This window comes from Mustela nivalis (genome assembly GCF_964662115.1).
Source record: "Mustela nivalis genome assembly, chromosome: 13".
Classification (NCBI taxonomy): Eukaryota; Metazoa; Chordata; class Mammalia; order Carnivora; family Mustelidae; genus Mustela; species Mustela nivalis.
In genome coordinates, this window is record NC_139032.1 from 25,897,742 (window position 1) to 25,919,227 (window position 21,486).

A 21,486-nucleotide genomic window follows, 5' to 3' on the forward strand; every position below is an offset into this window, starting at 1 on the left:
GCCTAGTAGCATTAGGACCCTTGGGAATGAGGCTATTGATGGGCATTTGTTGAATTACTGGATAAATGAGATGTTAGTGTATGTTGCTTATCTGGAACAGTATTGCACCAGTGTGGGTTGGGACCCATCCATGGATTAAGAAGAGCACAGTGCGGGACATCCATCTTTAATAAGAAAAAATAGGATGTATGAGAGCATATCAGACATAGTAATGATGAGTTTTATATCATGAGAACTTTGGTGTTATGTATATGCGTGAATTACAAACACTGATCCAGAAGATTTGGAGGAAATAAAAGTTCAGTAAAGACTGAGTTTTTGTGGCTGAACTTGGGAAAGGCTGATGATCCATTGTCTTCGATTTCTGGTAGTGTTTCAAAGTGGCAGAGGTGGAAGGCAACATTGAATTGGGCGCATGCATGTAGTTCAGGTTGGGTTAATCAGATTCTTTAATTGCATGGAGTGTGTGTGGTCCAAGACAGCAGTCTTATACTGTGTAAATTAAAGTAGCTCAAAATAGAGGCTTCAGCCATTTGGTAATCTTGACTAGATCATTTCTGTCCTCCTGGAGATTACTTCTATCCCATTATCATTAGGGGAAACCTGAGTATCTCTACCCACCCAAGACAGTTTCTCAGCCCCTGGGGGTCAGAGATCCATAGAGTAAAATGAAAGATGGATCTAAGCTCAGGTTTCTAAGGTAGTAAATATGCGGATGGTGATAAGAGCTCTTAATCTTAATTCTCACCAACTCCAGAGAGACCTTCTGATGCATAAAAACAAAGTTCCTCAGAGACATAGAAATTTGAATAAAATTTTTATAAATTTTAAATAAAATTTAAATGGACATTCACAAATTTGACAAATACTTGAAAGTTATGACGAACCAGACAATCTTGGACTAGGAATCAGAAGCTGAAATTGTTAAGTTAGATTTGTTCCTCTCTAGTTGACTAACCTTGAGTAAGTCACTTCTCTGAGCTTCATTTTCCTGGTCCAAAAAATAAAGAAAATAATTTGCCTCTCTTACTTCATGGAGCAGTAAGGACTTGGAATACCTTTAAGATACTATAGTGTAAGAGCAAGTTTGTGGGGACTTAATGTGGATCGGGTTTTGAGAAATCAATTGCTTATTGATTGACACTGAGAAGATGAATTAACTACTTTTGCATGGACTGGAGCAATTAGTTGGTAATTTATGGCTTTAATTAGAAGACTGTCCTGGATATTGGGTTCCCAGAGGACATCAGCAGTTTGAATTTACCACAGTGATTATCATAGAGCGTTAATTTTCCTGAAAATGCTGTTGGTGGGTGGTAGTGGTGGTAATAGATAATGAATAATAATAAATGATTGAAATTAGGTGAGGATAAAACAAAGTGACAAAACCAAATAGGAGGTCAGTAAGGTTACTCCTCTAATTTAAACCTGTACCCTTTTTTAAAATATCCATCTTTTTTAAGTTTTTATTTATTTATTTGACAGAGAGAAATCACAAGTAGATGGAGAGGCAGGCAGAGAGAGAGAGGGAAGCAGGCTCCCTGCTGAGCAGAGAGCCCGATGCAGGACTCGATCCCAGGACCCCGAGACCATGACCCGAGCCGAAGGCAGCGGCTTAATCCACTGAGCCACCCAGGCGCCCCAACCTGTACCCTTTTTGATGTGTCTCTGGGTCATCCGCCTCATCTTCTTTGTTTCTTAAAGAATCCTGCTCAATGGTGACTTGCTCTTCGTCCTGGAAATCAAACATTGCAGCAGAGATGGAATAGTGAGAAGCCGGGGCATAATGGACCCTCATCTCTTTTGCTCAGAATTTCGGCAAAGGACTGACAAAAGCTCTTTTAAAATTATTATGCAAGAAAATAGCTCCTATTATCTTCTTGTGCAGACATTTCCCCCTTTATCACAAAAAATCCAGGATCACACTTCTCTCTCCTTTTTCTTCCAGAGGAGCTGTTGGTATTTCCTTCTTTTCTTTAGGGGATAGGTTCATATCTCTACTTTTTCTTCCTGTCTCTACTGCAGTCATTCAACCGCTGCTCTGTTTTCAGGCAGGAGTTAAATGAACTCAATTTCAGAGGCTGCATAAATCTCCTTTTATACTCTGCCAATCCTGGTTTCCATAGGACGAAGACCAAGGCTAGTTTATTTTTCCTGGCAGTCCAACGCTTGGTCTGCAGATGGATCTCCAAGCCCAGGATCTCCAAGAGCTGATAAACTTTCTCTTGGGAACTAGGGTCCTTCTATCAGTGGGCTAAAGTTTGGAAGTATTTCCCTTTCTCATCAAACCCTTGCTCTGATTAATGGAGTGAAGTATATACTTGGGCTATCTTTCTATGTATCATTCAAACTTTTAAATATCCATGACCTATTCTGTTCTCAGGATAGCATAGAGGATTTTCTGCCTCCCTTCATTTTGCAATAATGTCTCAAACAAACAGTTCCACCTATTGTAAGCATGGCAAGGGAAGGTGGCAAGGAAGTATGCAGACATGGAAGAGTTTTGAACATACTCTAGGAGGGATAATGTCAAATGTCAGCTTTTACTTTCTGTCATATCCCAGGTAGCCGTTGATTGTCTGGACTGTGTGAGAACTTAGAAATAAGTTGTAAGTGGGGCACCTGGGTAGCTCAGTTGGTTAAGTGTCTGTCTTTTGATTTTGGCTCAGGTCATGATCTCAGGGTTGTGAAACTGAGCCCTGCATCAGGCTCTGCACTGGGCATGGAGCCTGCTTAAGAGTCTTTCTCTTTAGCCACACCCCTCTCAAAATAAAATAAAATAAAATAAAATAAAATAAAATAAAATAAAATAAAATAAAGTTATAAGCATGTCTCTGAGCTGAAAGGATTCTCAAAGATCATATAGTCATTTGATGCCAAACTCCATTATACACTTCATTTAGACTACCTTCATTTTCTGGGCTAGACCCCAGGAATTAGGAAGGTGAAGAGACCCTAGAAAAGAGACCCTAGCTTAGCCAATAATTAAAGTTTGATTTAAATAGTTAAATATTTGATTTAAATAGTCATGATTATTATTTTTTTACAGTGAAATTTCAAGTTACCTGTTCTCTATAGGATGTCTGACATTAACTGTTCTATGTCCCCCCAAAACATTTCCCATTTTATTTATTTGTTTGTTTATTTTTACTTATCAGATTGGTATAGACATTTTTCTTTTTAAAAAATTTTAATTTAGGGACACCTGGGTGGCTCAGTGGGTTAAAGCTTCTGATTTCGGTCCAGGTTATGGTCCCAGGGTCCTGGGATTGAGCCCCCCGTCAGGCTCTCTGCTCAGCAGGGAACCTACTTCCCCCCCACCCCACCGCCTGCCTCTCTGCCTACTTGTGATCTCTGTCAAATAAACAAATAAAAAAATAAAAATTTTAATTTTAATATAATTAACATACATTTTTATTTTAATTTCATGTGTACAATATAGTCTTCAACAATTCTCTACATACTACATCTGCTTATTTACATCATGATGAGTATACTCTTAATCCCCTTCCCCTATTTCACCCGTTCCCCCACCCACCGCCCCTCTGGTAACCATCTCTTTATAGCTAAGTCTGTTTTTTGGTATATCTCTTTTCTTCTTTGTTCATTTGTTTTGTTTCTTAAATTACACATATGAGTGAGATCATATAGTATTTGTCTTTCTTCAACTGATGTATTTCAGTTGACGTTATACTTTCTAGATCCATGCAGGTGGTTGCAAATGGCAGCATTCCACTCTTTTTTTAATAGCCCAATAATAATGCTATATATTACATATATATAGGATATATATATCACCTCTTCTTTATCCATTCATCTATCGATGGACACTTGGGCTGCTTCCATAGTCTGGCTATTGTGAATAATGCTGCAATAAACATAAGGGTGCATGTATCTCTTTGTATTCTTTGGATAAATACCCAGCAGTGCAATTACTGGATCCCAGGGCAGTTTTCTTTTTAAAGTTTTGAGGAACCTCTATACTCTTTTCTGCAGTGGCTGCACCAGTTTGCATTTATACTGACAGTGCTTGAGGGTTCCTTTTTCTCCTCATCTTTCTTTTTAAAAATTTTATTATTTATTTATTTATTTGTTTGGTTTTTTTTAGTTAGCCAGCATATAGTATATCATTAGGTTTTGATGTAGTGTTCAGTGATTCATTATTTCTCCCCGTCCTTGCCAACACTTGTCGTTCCTTGTGTTTTTGATTTTAGCCATTCTGACAGGTGTGCAGTAATATTTCATTGTGGTATTGACTTGGATTTCCTTGATGATGAGTGATGTTGAGCATCTTTTCATGGGTCTGTTGGCCATCTGGATGTCTTCTTTGAAGAAAGGTCTATTCATGTCTTCTGCCCATTTTTTAATCAGCTTATGGTTTTTTGGTATTAAAAATATGGAATGCTTCACAAATGGGCATGTCATCCTTGTGCAGGGGTTATGCTAATCTTCTTTCTGTCTCTCCAATTTTAGTACATGTGCTGCCATAGTAAGAACCTGTCTCCATCTTTAAAACAAACCACAGATTGCATGGAGCACTGGGTGTTATATGCACACAATGAATCATGGGACACTACATCAAAAACTAATGATGTACCGTGTGGTGACTAACATTACGTAAGAAGAAAAAGAAGTATAGCAATTGGGCTAAACTTACGAATTCTGCGAAACAATTGCACCCTGAGTTTATACTGAAATGGCTTTATACAATTTGATGTTCTTATTTTTTATCCGCTATAAAATGAGCCAAAGAATATAATCTCCTAACAAGCTAGTGCAAAATTAAATAAATTAAATAAAATGTTAAATACAGGGGCGCCTGGGTGGCTCAGTGGGTTAAAGCCTCTGCCTTTGGCTCAGGTCAGGATCCTGGGGTCCTGGGATCGAGCCCTGCATCAGACTCTGCTCATCAGGGAGCCTGCTTCCCTTCCTCTCTCTCTCTGTCTGCTTGTCTGCCTACTTGTGATCTGTGTCTGTCAAATAAATAAAATCTTTAAAAAATGTTAAAAATAGCACTTGAAAAAAATTATTTATAAAATTTAAAGTGAAATAAAGATTTAGCATCAAAAATTAAAAACAAACAAACAAACAAACTAACAACAACAACCAAAAATGATAATAACAACAAAATCTTCTTGACCCCATAGTCATGGGGTCAACATCTACCTTCCCTCCTTTCCTTCACAGACAAACCACTTGAAAGAATTGCCTTTATTTTTAGTGATCCTCACATCCTACTCACTCAGACTTCTACTGGGATGATTGCTGCCAAGATCACCTAAGAACCATTGTTGCAAACCCAGTGGCTCCTTCTTGCTCTTTATATTCTCTTCTATAAAAATAAAAAAAAATCTAATTTTTTTGTTTTTGATTGTTTTGTGAAACAATTTAAAAAGAGACTTCATTTTTAAAATTTCTTTTCAGCATAACAATTCATTGTTTTTGCACCATACCCACCCCCCGGCTTCCCCAACCTCCCACCCCCCGCCCCTTCAAAACTCTCAGATTGTTTTTCAGAGTCCACTAGACTTCATTTTTTAAAGAGCAGTTTCAGTTCTCAGCAAAATTGAGGAGAAAGTAGAAATTTCCCTGACGCTACTCATGCATAGCTTCTCCCATTAGCACATTTCCTACTAGAGTGGTAAATTTGTTGCAATTGATGAAACTACATGGACATATTAGCCCCCAAATTCTATAGTTTACATTAGGGTTCCCTCTTGGTGTTATACATTTTGTGGGTCTGGATGAATGCACAAGGACATGTATCCATCATAATAGTATCCCACAGAGTAGTTTCACTGCCCCCAAATCCTCTGTGCTCTGCCCACATGTCCCTCCCCACCTCTTGGTAACCTCTGGTCTTTTTACTGTCTTCACTGGTTTTGCCTTTTCCTTTGTCATACACTTGGAATCATACAGTATGTAACCATTTCAGACTGCTTCTTTTAATTAGCAATACACATTTAATATTCCCCCATGTCTTATCTTTTATAAAAATTAACATATAATGTATTACTTGCTTCAGGGGTACAGGTCTGTGAATCATCAGTCTTACACAATTCACAGTACTCACCATAGCACATACCCTCTCCAATGTCCATAACCCAGTCACCTTATCTCTCCCCCCCACACCCCCTAGCAACCTGTTTGTTTCGTGAGTCTCTTATGGTTTGTCTCCCTCCATGGTCCCATCTTGTTTCATTTTTTCTCCTCCCTTCCCCCCAAGAACCCCTGCCCTGCCTCCCAAATTCCTCATATCAGAGTGATAATATGATAATTGTCTTTCTCTGACTGACTTATTTCGTTTAGCATAATACCTTCTAGTTCCATCCACGTTATTGCAAATGACAAGATTTCATTTTTTGATGGCTGCACAATATATATATATACCACATCTTCTTTATCCATTCATCTGCTGATGGATGTCTAGGTTCTTTCCATGGTTTGACTATTGTGGGCATTGCTGCTATAAACATTGGGGTGCACATGCCCCTTCAGATCACTACATTTGTATCTTTAGTGTAAATATGCAGTAGTGTGATTGCTGGGTCATAGGGTAGCTCTATTTTCAACTTTCTGAGGAGCCTCCATACTGTTTTCCAGAGTGGCTTCACCAGCTTGCATTCCCACCAACAGTGTAGGACGGTTTCTCTTTCTCCACATCCTTGCCAATATCTGTCATTTCCTGACTTGTTAATTTTAGCCATTCTGACTGGTGTGAGGTGGTATCTCATTGTGGTTTTGATTTGTATATCCCTGATGCCGAGTGATGTTGAGCACTTTTTCAGATATCTGTTGGCCATTTGGATGTCTTCTTTGCAGAAATGTCTGTTCATGACTTTTGCCCATTTCTTGATTGGATTATTTGTTCTTTGGGTTTTGAGTTGGATAAGTTCTTTATAGATTTTGGATACTAGCCCTTTATCTGATATGTCGTTTGCAAACATCTTCTCCCATTCTGTCAGTTGTCTTTTGGTTTTGTTGACTGTTTCCTTTGCTGTGCAAAAGCTTTTGATCTTGTTGAAGTCCCAATAGTTTATTTCCTCCCTTGGTTCCCTTGCCTTTGATGATATTTCTAGAAAAAAGTTGCTGAGGCTGAGGTCAAAGAGGTTGATGCCTGTGTTCTCCTCAAGGATTTTGATGGACTCCTTTCTCACATTGAGGCCTTTCATTTTGAGTCTATTTTTGTGTGTGCTGTAAGCAAATGGTCCAGTTTCATTCTTCTGCATGTGGCTGTCCAATTTTCCCAACACGATTTGTTGAAGAGACTGTCTTTTTTCCATTGGATATTCTTTCCCACTTTGTTGAAAATTAATTGACCATAGAGCTGATTAATTGACCATAGATTAATTGACCATGCAGGATCCATAGAGGGTCCATTTCTGGGCTCTCTATTCTGTTCCACTGATCTATGTGTCTGTTTTTGTGCCAGTACCATACTGTCTTGATGATGACAGCTTTGTAATAGAGCTTGAAGCCTGGAGTTGTGATGCCATCAACTTTGGTTTTCTTTTTCAACATTCCTCTAGCTATTTGGGGTCTGTTTCTGGTTCCATATAAATTTTAGGATTATTTGTCCCATTTCTTTGAAAAAATTGATGGTATTTTGATAGGGGTTGCATCAAATGTGTAGATTGCTTTAGGTAGCATAGACATTTTCACAATATTTGTTCTTCCAATCAATAAGCATGGAACATATTTCCATTTCTTTGTGTCTTCCTCAATTTTGTTCATGAGGGCTGTATAGTTTTTGGAGTACAGATTCTTTGCCTCTTTGGTTAGGTTTATTCCTAGGTATCTTATGGTTTGGGGTGCAATTGTAAATGGGATTGACTCCTTAATTTCTCTTTCTTTTGTCTTGTTGATGGTGCATAGAAATGCAACTGATTTCTATGGATTGACTTTGTATACTGACATTTTACTGAATTCCTGTATGAGTTCTAGCAGTTTTGGAGTGGAGTCTTTTGGGTTTTCCACATAAAGTGTTATATCATCTGCTAAGAGTGAGAGTTTGACTTCTTCTTTGCTGATTTGGATGCCTTTTATTTCTTTTTTGTTGTCTGATTGATGAAGCTAGGACTTCTAGTACTATGTTGAATAGCAGTGGTGAGAGTGGACATCCCTGCCATGTTCCTGACCTTAGGGGAAAAGCTATCAGTTTTTCCCCATTGAGAATGATATTTGCTGTGGGTTTTCATAAATGGCTTCAGTGATATTGAGGTACCCTCTATCCCTATACAGTAAAGAGTTTTGATCAAGAGAGGATGCTGTACTTTGTCAAATGCTTTTTCAGCATCTATTGAGAGTGTCATATGGTTCTTGTTCTTTCTTTTATTAATGTATTGTATCACATTGATTGATTTGCAGATGTTGAATCAGCCTTGCAGCCCAGGAATAAATCCCACTTGGTTGTGGTGAATGATTATTCATTTTAATATACTCTTGGATCCTATTGGCTACTATTTTGGTGAGGATTTTTACATCCATGTTCATCAAGGATATTGGTCTGTAATTCTCCTTTTTGATGGGGTCTTTGTCTGGTTTTGGGATCAAGGTGATGCTGGCCTCATAAAATGAGTTTGGAAGTTTTCCTTCCATTACTATTTTTTTGCAACAGTTTCAGGAGAGTTGGTATTAATTCTTCTTTCAATGTTTGTTGGAATTCCCCTGAGAAACCATCTGACCCTGGGCTCTTGTTTGTTGGGAAATTTTTGATGACTGCTTCAATCTCCCTACTGTGGAGTTAGGGTCTAATCAGGTTTTCTATTTCTTTCTGGTTCAGTTTTTGTAGTTTATACGTCTCTGGGAATGCATCCATTTCCTCCAGATTGTCAAATTTGCTGGTGTATAGTTGCTCATAGTATGTTCTTATAATAGTTTTTATTTCTTCGGTGTTTGTTGTGATCTTTCCTCTTTCATTCATGATTTTATTAATTTGGGTCCTTTCTCTTTTCTTTTTGGTAAGTCAGGCCAGAGGTTTATCAATTTTATTAATTCTTTCAAAGAACCAGCTCCTAGTTTTATTGACTTGCTCTGCTATTCTTTTGGTTTCTATTTCATTGATTTCTGCTCTGATCCTCATTATTTCCCTTCTCCTGCTGGGTTTAGGCTTTGTTTGCTGTTTTTTTCTCCAGTGCATTTAGGTGTAGGGTTAGGTTATGTACTTGAGACCTTTCTTGCTTCTTGAGAAAGGCTTGTATTGCTATATACTTTCCTCTCAGGATTGCCTTTGCTGTGTCCCAAAGATTTTTTGAACACTTGTGTTTTCATTTTCATTTGTTTCCATGAATTTTTAAAATTCTTCTTTAATTTCCTGATTGACCCATTCATTCTTTAGTAGGATGCTCTTTAGCCTCCATGTATTTGAGTTCTTTCCAACTTTCCTCTTGCAGTTGAGTTCTAGTTTCAAAGCTCTGTGGTCTGAAAATATGTAGGGAATGATCCCAATCTTTTGGTATCAGCTGAGTCCTGATTTGTGACCCAGGATGTGATCTACTCTGGAGAATGTTCCATGTGCACTAGAGAAGAATGTGTATTCTATTGCTTTGGGATGGAATGTTCTGAATATATCTGTGATGTTCATCTGTTCCAGTGTGTCATGTAAAACACTTATTTCCTTGTCGATCTTTTGTTTAGATGATCTGTCCATTTCAGTGAGGGGGGGTGTTAACATCCCCTACTATTATTGTATTATTGTTGATGTGCTTCTTTGATTTAGTTATTAATTGGTTTATATAATTGGCTGCTCCCACGTTAGGGACATAGATATTTAAAACTGTTAGATCCTCTTGTTGGACAGACCCTTTAAGTATGATGTAGAGTCCTTCCTTATCTCTTATTATAGTCTTTGGCTAAAAATCTAATTTATCTGATATAAGGATTGCCACCCCAGCTTTGCTTTCTTTTGATATCATTAGCATAGTAAATTTTTTCCACCTCCTCACTTTAAATCTGGAGGTGTCTTTGGGTCTAAAATGAGTTTCTTGTAGACAGCATATCAATGGGTCTGTTTTTTTTAATCCATTCTGATACCCTATGTCTTTTTTTTTTTTTTAAAGATTTTATGTATTTATTTGACAAAGAGAGAAATCACAAGTAAGCAGAGAGGCAGGCAGAGAGAGAGGGAGAAGCAGGCTGCCCGCTGAACAGAGAGCCCGATGCGGGGCTTGATCCCAGGACCCTGAGATCATGACCTGAGCCGAAGGCAGAGGCTTAACCCACTGAGCCACCCAGGCACCCCGCCCATGTCTTTTGATTGGGGCATTTAGCCTATTTACATTCAGGGTAACTATAGAAAGATATGAATTTAGTGCCATTGTATTTCCTGTAAGGTGCCTGTTACTGTATTGTCTCTGTTCCTTTCTGGCCTATTTCTTTCAGGCTCTCTCTTTGCTTAGAGGACTCCTTTCAATATTTCCTGTAGGGCTGATTTAGTGTTTGCAAATTATTTTAGTTTTTGTTTGTCCTGGAAGCTTTTTATTAAAAATTTAATTTTATTTTTTCAGTGTTCCAAGATTCATTGTTTATGCACCACACCCTGTGCTCCATGCAATATGTGACCTCTTTAATACTCACCCATCCCCCTACCTCACAGCCTTCCAAAACCCTCAGTTTGTTTCTCGGAGTCCATAGTCTCTCATGGTTCATCTTCCCCTCTGATTTCCCCCAATTCACGTTTTCCTTCCTTCTCCTAATGTCCTCCATGTTATTCCTTATACTCCACAAAGAAGTGAAACCAAATGATAACTGACTTTCTCTGCTTGACTTATTTCATTCAGCATCATTTCCTCCAGTCTTGTCCATGTTGATACAAAAGTTGGGTATTCATCGTTTCTGATGTAGGTGTAGTATTCCATTGTATATATTGACCATATCTTCTTTACCCATTCATCTGTTGAAGGGCATCTTGGCTCTTTTCACAGTTTGGCAATTGTGCCCACTGCTGCTATGAACATTAGGGTACATATGGCTCTTTTTTCACTACATTTGTATCTTTGGAGTAAATACTGACCTGGAAGCTTTTTATCTCTCCTTCTATTTTCAATGACAGCCTAGATGAATATAGTATTCTTGGGTGCATATTTCTCTTGTTTAGTTCTCTGAATATACCATGCCAGTTCTTTCTGGCCTACCAAGTCTCTTTGGATAGATCTGCTGCCAATCTTTCTACTGTTGTATGTAAAGACCTCTTGTCCTGAGCTGCTTTCAGGATTTTCTCTTTGTCTCTGAGACTTTAAGTTTTACTATTAGATGATGGGGTGTTGACCTATTTTTATTGATTTTGAGGGGGATTCTCTGTGTCTCCTGGATTTTGATACGTGTTTCTTTCCCCAAATTAGGGAAATTCCCTTCTATAATTTGCTCCAATATACCTTCTGCCCCCTCTCTCTTTTTTCTTCTTCTGGGACCCCAATTATCCTAATATTGTTTTGTCTTATGGTATCACTTATCTCTAGAATTCTCCCCTTGTGATCCAGTAGTTGTTTATCTTTTTCTCAGTTTCTTTATTCTCCATCATTTGGTCTTCTATATCACTATTCTTTCTTCTGCCTCATTTATCCTAGTAGTAGGAGCCTCCATTTTTGTTTGCACCTCATTAATAGCTTTTTTGATTTCAACTTGGTTAGATTTTAGTTCTCTTATTTCTCCAGAAGGGGATTTTGTTTCTCCAGAAAGGGATTCTCTAGTATGTTCCATGATTTTTTTGAGCCCATCTAGCACTCTGATAATCATCATTCTCAACTCTAGTTCTGGCATCTCACTAATGTCTGTATTGATTAGGTCTCTAGCCATCAATACTGCCTCTTGTTCTTTTTTCTGAAGTGAGTTTTTCTGCCATGTTATTTTATCCAGATAAGAATAGATGAATGAGAGAACAAAATACAAAAAGGGTAGCAACAACCCCCGAAAAATATACACTAACCAAATTGGAAGAGACCTGAAATTGGGGGGAGAAGAAAGGAGGAAAAAAAAAATCTATCTATCTATATATTAGACTGATGAATAGAACAGAGCCACATACTTGATTTTGGGTGTATTTTGGTTTGTTAGAAGAAACTGCCTCCCAAAGTTTTATATATATATATATATATATGCACACACACACACATACATATATATGTATATACATATATATGTATATATACATACACACAACAAATAAGGGTAAACACAATGAAGGGATGAAATATGAATGTAAAGATGAAAATTAAAAAATATTTTAAAAAAGGAATTGATAAGATAAGAAGTTGCTTGAAAAAAGAAAAAAAAAAAAGGAAAGAATGTGATCAGGCTGAGACTAGAACAAAGCCATGCACTAGATTTAGGATATATTTTGATCTGTTAGAAGAAACTGTATCCTGAAATTTTAAAGAAAGAGAAACCTATATGTATATAAGAAATAAGGTTAGGGGCACACGTGTGTGGCTCAGTGGGTTAAAGCCTCTGCCTTTGGCTCAGATTATGATCCCAGGGTCTTGGGATCGAGCCCCACATCAGGCTCTCTGCTTGGCGAGTAGCCTGCTTCCTCCTCTCTCTCTCTGCCTGCCTCTCCACCTACTTGTGATCTCTGTCAAATAAATAAATAAAATCTTAAATTATTTTTTTAATTAAAAAATAAGGTCAAATACAATAAAGGGATAGAAACAATGAAAATTTAAAAAGATTTTTAAAAAAAAGGTATTGGTAAGATAAAATAGTTTAAAAAGATTAAAATAAGAAAGAGGAAAAATTTAAAAAATAGAATAAGAAAAAACATTTAACTTTGAAAGACTAAAGAATTATGGGAAAAAAGCCATGAATTTTAGGTGTTGCTTTCCCCAGCTCTGGAGTTCTACAGTTCTCATTGATCGGTGAACTTGGTCTTGGCTGGATGTTCTTGTTGATCTTCTGGGAGAGGGGCCTGTTGCAGTGATGCTCAAATGTCTTTACCTGAGGTAGAATTGCACCACCCTTGCCAGGGGCCAGGCTAAGTAATCTGGGTTTGCTCTCAGGAGCTTTGTTCGCTGAATGCTTTCCGTACTGGTTTGGAGGACGGGAATGAAAATGGTGGCCTCCCAATCTCCTGCCCTAGAGGGGCTGAGAGCTCAGGGCCTCACTCCTCAGTGTGTCCTTGGAGAAAAGCAGTAAGTCCCTCCAATCTCGCTGGTCTCCAGCAGCACTCTGAGCTCACCCGACCTGTGACCGAGTGTTTCTATATCTGGCCCAGCCACGTTTAGAGTCTCCAAACCCAGCTGTTTCCTGCAGTGCACTCCACGCCACTCTAAGAGCAGTGGCCCAGCTGTGCCTTGGATCACGTTTAAGGTAACCCGAGCTTAGAGCCCGCCCCTTGGCTCCATCTCTGTAGCCAGCTTCCCCACTCTGATACCTGGGAGCTCTGCTGCACTCAGACACCTCTGGTCTTTCTGTGACCCCATGGGTCCTGAGACCACACTGTCCCCTCAAGGGCTCCACCCCCCACTTAGCCTCTGGAGCAATGTCTATTCATGGAGTGGACTTCTTGAAGTTCTGATTTTGTGCTTCCCTGCTCTACCCCCTGCTGAGAGCCGGCCCCTACCCCCACCACAGTCTATCTTCCCGAATGTTGCCTTGAATTCACTTCTCTGCACATCCTACCTTCCAGAAAGTGGTCACTTTTCTGTTCCAAGAATTGCTGCTCTTCTTCTCTTCGGATCTCCTGTTGAGTTTGTAGGTGTTCAGGTTTGATAACTATCTAGCTGAATTCCTGGGACCCAACCATATTTAGGTTTCCCACTCCTCTGCCATCTTGCTCTTGGTCTCTTCTCTCCCCCCCACCCCCGTCTTTACTTGGCTCAAAGGTTCATGTCTTTTTGGTGCTGAAGAATATTCCATTTGTCTGAATGAGCCACAGTTCATTTGTCTATTCATCTGCTAAAGGAGATCTTGGCTGCTTCCACATTTTGGCTGTCATGAGCAAAGGTACTATAAACTATGTGCAGGTTTCATATCACAGAAGTGTTGTTTTCTTGAATAATGAGTGAAATGGATACTTTTTACAATATACTAAGTAAAATGGACAGTAGTGATATGGATAGCATGACATATGCACATGGGTGTATATTTGTCTTAAAAGGTCATATTTTAAGATGTTAGGCATCTATTTTTTTCTGGATTTATATAGGTAATTTTTTTATGTTCCAAATTTTGTTTCAATAATAAATAAATGGCTTGATAGTCAGCACCCAGGTGTTACCAAGAAAAAAAAAAAAAAAGAAAAGAAAAAAAAAGATGATTTACATGGATAATCTGCTTAGTTTTTAGGAACAGAAGGCTTTCTTCCGAGGAGCTCCTGCCCAGAATTCAATATATAAAAAAAGAAAAGTGGTCTTGTGACAGAATGCCTCAGTGTGCTGTAAACTTTGGTGTCTCTGGGAGCCCTAGGGCATGATGGACAGTTTTAGAACCACATCCTACCTCATCTGCCTCACCTGCTTTAAAATTGAGACACTTAGGTTTAAGCCAGTGCCTTTTGCTTTAGGATGGAGCTTAGAATCTGTGCCAGTGACATGTCCAGAGAGAGCCTACGTACTCTCCCAGCAGAAAACTCTGGGGACAGGTGTATCAATACAAAATCTCTTTGTTTGAGTGTGTGTATTGTCTTCACGACTCTGCCTTACACAACCCAATTACCATTTAATTCATTCCTCTGAGCGCCAGCTGAGCACCAGCTTTCTGTCCCCACAGCTCTCAGTCCCTGCTGCACAGCAGTTACCATGGTAATAGAGTCACTCAACCATCACCCGAGTACCTGCGTCGCGGTTTTGTGTTCTCCGTTTTGCGTAACTCTACACCTTAGCGAGTTATTTCCTGATGTTTTCTGGCTCTCACCAAAGTCGTCTTCATTCTAAGAAAAAAGCATAAATTGCAAAAATACAATTTCAGAACCCCCAAACCCCAATGTTCTCTCAAGACACAGGACCTAGAAGACTTTTGAAGGATGGGGTGACAGAGATGTGCTCAGATGCGTCAGCTGAATAAAGAAAGAACCAGTGAATCTTGGGCTCATAAAGAAACAGATGATTTCTGTTTTGCTCTGCTCTGCTAGAAGGAATGGTGTGGCCCAACTTGAAAACGAGAGAGAGGAGGACCAGGTGCCTGCATCTATGTCATGCGACTTTATAATAAGAGTTGAGACAAAGGTGTGTCACATAACATAGGCCTCCAACGTATAAAATAAAGCAAAATGCAGGACAGATAATTTTCTTCTTAGACGTTGGAATTTTGAGATGCTAAAATGTGCTTTGTTTAGTTTAAAGCAATCTCTGGTAGTAATGGGAATAAGAAAGAGAATAAGAAAAATGCCTTCTTTTGTCAAGCTGTCGTGATTTTACCTTAAGGAAGTGAGTAAGCTGTGTTCTTGGAGGCATGTCCTCACCCCTGAGCTGCTGCTTTGAGGTGTGACGGACATTTGGCTCACCTCTCCTTTACCTGTTCTGAGGGGGAGCCCAATCTTTCTCCCATCTCATCCTGATTTGCCTTCCTCAGGCACTTCATTCCAAGTAAGGCAACAAGATAGATAAACCATGTCAGGTAGGTCCCTTTAGCTTTTTAGGAAATGTCCTCTGCTAGGCCTGTGACCTTGCCTTTGAAAGAACACGTGTATGACTTTGATTTTACCTTTGGCTCTCTGGCTGGTTCCAAGAAGCTATAAAAGAATTACAGTCCTGAGTTGGGTTGCATTTTCCATCTATTGAAACCCAAGAGTGTATAAAGCATGAATAAAATCTAACTTCCAGCACACTCATGATTTATGCGTGGAAAGGTTGCTGCCACACTGCCCGTTGTGTTATGGCTGTATATCTTACTTTAGCACAGTCTCCACACATAGGAGACGGTAACAAGTCTTTTTGGTTGAATGAACCGCAGTGACTTTAGTGTTGCATTAATGGGTGCAGCCCTGTGTACATCTGAGTATTCGGTAACAAATACAGTAGGGGGCGCTGTATACCGCGGGGAAGAACGACAAAATGTTGCTCATTACAGAGGTCGGCTGGTGGGCACTTAGGGACTCATTTTATGATTCTCACTTTCACAGATGCTGAAAATTTCCTTAACAAAAAATTAAAAATAAAACAGCATGAGTTGGTGGAAATACAAGACACAGGTAGAGGAGGGTGCTGGTCTTCGGGGTCCCTAATTACATGTGTCATGCTGGGTCGGTCACATCTACTCAGCCTCAGTCTACCCGTCTATACCCCAGTTTCCACTGGGTGTTCTTGTGATCTCTTCCAGAATCCTGACGTTTTTCTGGCTGCCGGAGGAGCAGCCCGACCTTCGTGGTAATTCCCGCTAATTCTTGATGACTCCCGCCACCTGGTGGCAGAATCTGAAACGTACGGCGCGCAAGGAAGGGGCCTGCCTTTTTCAAGTTCACGCAAGAAGGGATGTGTGTGTGCGTGTGCGCGTGCGTGTGCGTGCATGTGCGTGCGTGCGTGCGTGTGTGTGTGTGTGTGTGTGTGTGTGTGTGTGTGTGTGTGTTTGGGGTTGGGGTAGAGTAGGCCTAACTGGTGACAAGGGCACCCCTGGACGTATTTTGTAACATGTAATGGGATTGTTTTACCCCCTAGTGGAGTGTACGCCTTGGCTTTTTAACATGTCCAGGAAGTGTCTCATTGGAGGATTTCCAACGGCAATAATGGGGGCGCAGTGTGTGTAGACTGGTGCTGGAAAAATAATCCTTGAGACATTGTTTGGCTTTGTTTTATTGCTTCTTTTCAGATTGGAGTCCGAGGGCCTGAAGGGGTGGTCCATAATGACTCCTTAGCTCCTTGTTTCTTTACATCTACTTAGCAATTCAGATTAAGTAGATACATTCATACAGAAGACTACCTATCTTAGGACACTGCGCTACCAACAATATTGTGTTCTGCGTGCAAGCTTGTCACTCCACTGAGCGGGTGACAATGTTGCAGTGTTGTGTATGAGTATTTCTAAGCAGCTGACAGCATGGTACTTAATTTCTCTAGTTAGTGTTATTTGCTGAGTGTACTCAGTTCTGGCCTGAGACTCTCTGAAGGGCAGATCCTTGAGCCTGGAGTCCTTTGTGCCTGGGTTTCGATCCCACATTTTCCATACGTCCCCAGTGAGTGTTGCAGGGAGTACAGATGGACAGGGGTTTTCTTTTCTTTTCAAAATTATTATTAATTTACTCCTTTCACCCAGTTTCTAAACACAACTTCTAAAACCTGAGAAATTACTGAAACCACCGCCTCATCTATTTATGGTATTTCCCTTCTATAGAATTGTAGTTGAACAGATAGCCACCTTGAAAAAAGGCTACATTTCCACTTACAGCTAAATTCTGGCCAATCAAAATATAAATAGATGTGGTACCCTGAGTAGGGCAGCTCGGGAATAATCCTTAAGGGATGGCTGGCAGGTGCTCCCTTCCCGTTTCATTTTTCCCTACGTCCTGCTGCCTTGTGTGTGGACGGTTCCAGCCGGGCCATGAACGCCAGGGCCCCACCCTGGGGACACCAGAGTGGGAAGCTGCAGGGTACTTGGGGCTCTGCAAACCTTGAGCAATGCTTCCACTCCAGTTCTGTACTCCCCACGTCCTACTTTTATCTGCAGGAAGTAAGCTTCTCCCTTGTTACTTTTGGCTTTTGCTTTTCTTTGCACCTGCTTCGATATAATATGTAGTAGGTACAGGACACATAAACTCTTTAAAGTCCTGTGATCTCCATTTTGACAGATGAAGAATCTAAAGCAGAGATAAATGGATGGTGTGACTCAGGTTATACAACCGAAATATCCAAAATGGGATCTAGACTCACTGTCCAACCCAAACTGTATGAAGCCTGTAGAGTTTGAACCTTGGGCCAGGACACTTTGGCTTCAGGAATATCTAAAAATATAGAGGTACACCTACAGATTAAATTCCCCTCCATCAAGACCTGGTTTGAATTCTAGATATTAAAAGACCAGTCAGAATAGCTAGAATGAAAAAGACAGGACATAAGAAGTATTGGCGAGGATGTGGAGAAGAAGGAACCCTTGTGCATTGTTGGTGGAAATGCAAATTGGTGCAGCCACTCTGGAACAGGGTGTAGAAGTTCCTCAAAAAATTAAGAACAGAACTACCAGAAGATCCATCAATTCCACTTCTGGATATTTATCTGAAGAAAACAAAAACTCAAAAAGATATATGCACCCCTATGTTTACTACGGCATTATTCACAATAGCCAAGACATGGACACAGCCTAAGTGTCCATCAGTACATAAATGGATAAAGAAGATGGGGTCTGTATTGATAGTGAGTGGAATATCACACAGCCATAAAAAAGGATGAGATCGTGCTGTTTGGGACAACATGGATGGACATAGAGGGTATTTTGCTAGTGAAATAAGTCAGGGGGAGAAAGACAAATATTGTATGATTTCACTTATACATAGAATCAAAAACCCCCACAAATAAATAAACAAAAAGCAGAATGAGACCCATAAATACAGAAAACAAACTGCTGGTTGCCAGAGTGGGGGGAAGTTGGATGAAATGGGTGAAGAGGAGGGGGAGACAGGCTTCCAGTTATGGAATGAGTAAGTCACGGGCATAAAAGGTACAGCGCAGGGCCAGTGTATTATAATAGCCTTGTATGGAGACAAATGGTAGCTATGCTTGCGAGTATAGTATGGTATAGAAACTTGCAGAATCCCTACGTTTGTACACCTGAAACTAGTGTAACATTGTGTATTATTGTGTAACATCGTATACACTAAAAAAAAAAAAAAAAAAAAGACTAGATAGAAATGGCAGAGGTGCTAAGAGATACCTGTGGCTACTTTTCAACTATACCTAGGCTTTGGTGGTCATTTCTTCCAACAGGGCAGTCGGCCTCCCAGGGTGGCCCTGATTGCACCATGTGGCTTCCATTTTTCAGTTTTTGTGGTTAGGGTGACTCTGCTGCCGGGGAGCCTTTCTCTGACTTTTTTTTGCAGACAGTGCTTGGCCTGGTGCACTCTGACTTCTTGCTGAGGGGGCTGTGATGGGCTTGAGCCTGGGGTACCTTCAGGCAAATGTGTTCATAAGGACTCTGAGGAGTTGGTATGAAGATCTTTACCTTGTTCTAGAGCTTGACACTTCACAGCAAGTTTTGTGAAGTGTTTGCTAATCTACCTTGGCCGGAGGGATTTATACCACCAAAACAGATTTAGATTGATGATGAGAGTTGCTAATTTTACTATGTGTGTATATGTCTATCTGTCTGTCTATATATATATATATATGTATGTATGCATCGATCTATCTATCTATATCTATCATCTATCCTTCTACCTATCTCCACATTTCTGTACATCTTTGAAGCAATCTTCCTAGAAGCAGTCAGTGGGATACATTCTGAGGAGTGATGCCTGAGAAATTGCTATAGATGTTCAAATCCCAAGACCAGTGGCAAAAATGGGAATATGATACCATTTGGAAAACTTGGAACTGTGTAAATCTGTATTATACCCCTAGACTCTAAGCTGAGAAACCAGATTCTCTGTCCCCTGTTCTCTGCTGGATACCATCAGTATAACACAATGGCAGGCATGGAAGTATTTGGTAACTGTTTTGCAACAGAAGGATATTTCAGGGGGCTGTTTGAGCTCATTATAGTGCAGCTAAAATCATGTCCCTACGACTGAGGAGAGACAAAATGGTACAGGACTGCTTTCTCTACTTCTCCAAGATGGTTACTATATGTTCTAATATTCTAAACCTTAGATGCCGAAATGAAGGTGTCAGAAATACACCTCCATTTTTTTTAAGCTTCAAGTGATTGACTTAACCTTTCTGTGTCCATTTCTAAGAACATGAAATGGGACTGGATTGGAGCAGCTGTTTGAAATAGTGACTTAAAATTCCAAAATGCAACATAAAGAGATCCAAGGAAATGGCTCACCATGAATGTTAGGATGACCGTTTTCAGGAACATTGACAAATTATCTATATTAATTGGTATTACATTATGATGAAAGGCTGGGTCCATTGTCATTTCTGGGTTCACATCCAGGCTTAATTTTTTGAGGCCGTATTCTCAACTGTATAGGAGAGTAGCATTCATCACCTACCCAGTGCCACATAGAGTAATTGACTTCTGTCGGTTGACTTTTATATTAATTTTATAGTTGAGTTTGCTACTTGTTTGCTGGCTTTCAGGCATCTGTAACCACTTTTCTTCTATGGTTGAAATTTGGCATGGAAAAGTCAACATCTGTTTGGTGAATCTGATCTCTTCACATTGTTTGGGAATGTAGCTTCCCCTTTATTTATTTACTTTCTACATTTTAAAACCTACAAATGTTGGGGTACCTGGGTGGCTCAGTTTGTTAAGCCTCTGCCTTCAGCTCAGGTCATGATCCCAGAGTCCTGGGATCGAGCCCCATATTGGACTCCCTGCTCAACAGGGAGCTGCTTCTCCCTCTGCCTGCTGCTCCCCCTGCTTGTGCTCTCTCCTCTCTCTCTCTGACAAATAAATTAATAAAATATTAAAAAAAATAAAATGAAAACCTACAGATGTCCACTATTTTAAGGCTATTTTCTCTACAATGTTTCCTCTAAATTGCATGGGGTTTGTCTCGGAATGACTGCATTTTCAAAGGCTGTATCCCAGAAGCCTTTGCTCTTTGCCTGTTACACATGACCCTCTTGGCTCAGGTGGCCTTCTGAATCAAGTCTCAGGTTTATGGAATCCTTAATGTAGTTCATGAGCTCTAGCTAGACTGTTCCTCCCTGAGACGGTCCTGTTTATCTTGTGGGCCTGTGTGGGGTTATGGACTGGATTAAGGAAACTGCCTGTGGTTCGTCACACTTCTCTGGCACAATTCTCTGTCACCTCTGAATGCTCTGAAGGGAGCTTTGAATTGGGTGTGTGGAGGCAGGGCCACAGAGTACTGATGACATTCTCCCCTCGTGATCTTTGTAAGCCAGGGGCAAACGGAACCCCTAAGTATAAGAAGGTAAGGAAAGGCACAGTTCTAGATCCAGTAAGAAAAATCAGAGGAAGGTTTGTAATGATAAGATTTATAAAAATAAATTGAAGCCTGAATGTACTCAAAGAACATGGTTTCCATGATTTTCTCAGAGAAAAAACCAGAGGAACAGCCAAACAAAAGATTAATGAGATATTATGGCAAAAGGAATGATAGTATGTTTTGAATCTATTTAATAAATTAAAACCTTAATCCAGGGATTAAGATTCCAGAACAAATTTTAATATTTTAACCCCTGACAATGTAGAAAAATACTCAGAAAACTTACTTGAAGGAGAAGGGAAAGAAAAAGTAGAAGTTAGGGTGAGTATGCCAATTTTCTTATCTTTTAATTTCTGGGAACCGAAAGAGATGATAAGCAGCAGTGTTTAAGGGAGAAAGGTAAATGCTTAAATATATATTCAGCTAAAATCAAGTGATGAAAGAGAACGAAAGAAAAGAAAAGAAGTTAGAAAATATATTACTTTCGTGGTTACTTATAATCTTAAGCT

At 39.8% G+C, this 21,486-nt stretch overlaps 1 protein-coding gene across 2 annotated transcripts in view; it reads right to left on the bottom strand.

The window, feature by feature from the left end:
* The window catches only part of SLC28A3 (solute carrier family 28 member 3), a 61,309-nt gene that overhangs the window by 25,725 nt on the left and 14,098 nt on the right, over nt 1-21,486 (bottom strand). The window contains exons 2-3 of one of the 2 annotated variants that reach the window (XM_082695222.1): nt 14,768-14,863; nt 1,653-1,735 (exon numbers count right to left, since the gene is read on the bottom strand). In XM_082695222.1, coding sequence (XP_082551348.1) covers nt 1,653-1,735; nt 14,768-14,863 — 179 coding nt within the window. Of the gene's footprint in view, nt 1-1,652; nt 1,736-14,767; nt 14,864-21,486 lie in introns of those variants that run through there. The other variant, XM_082695223.1, reaches the window with a different exon arrangement.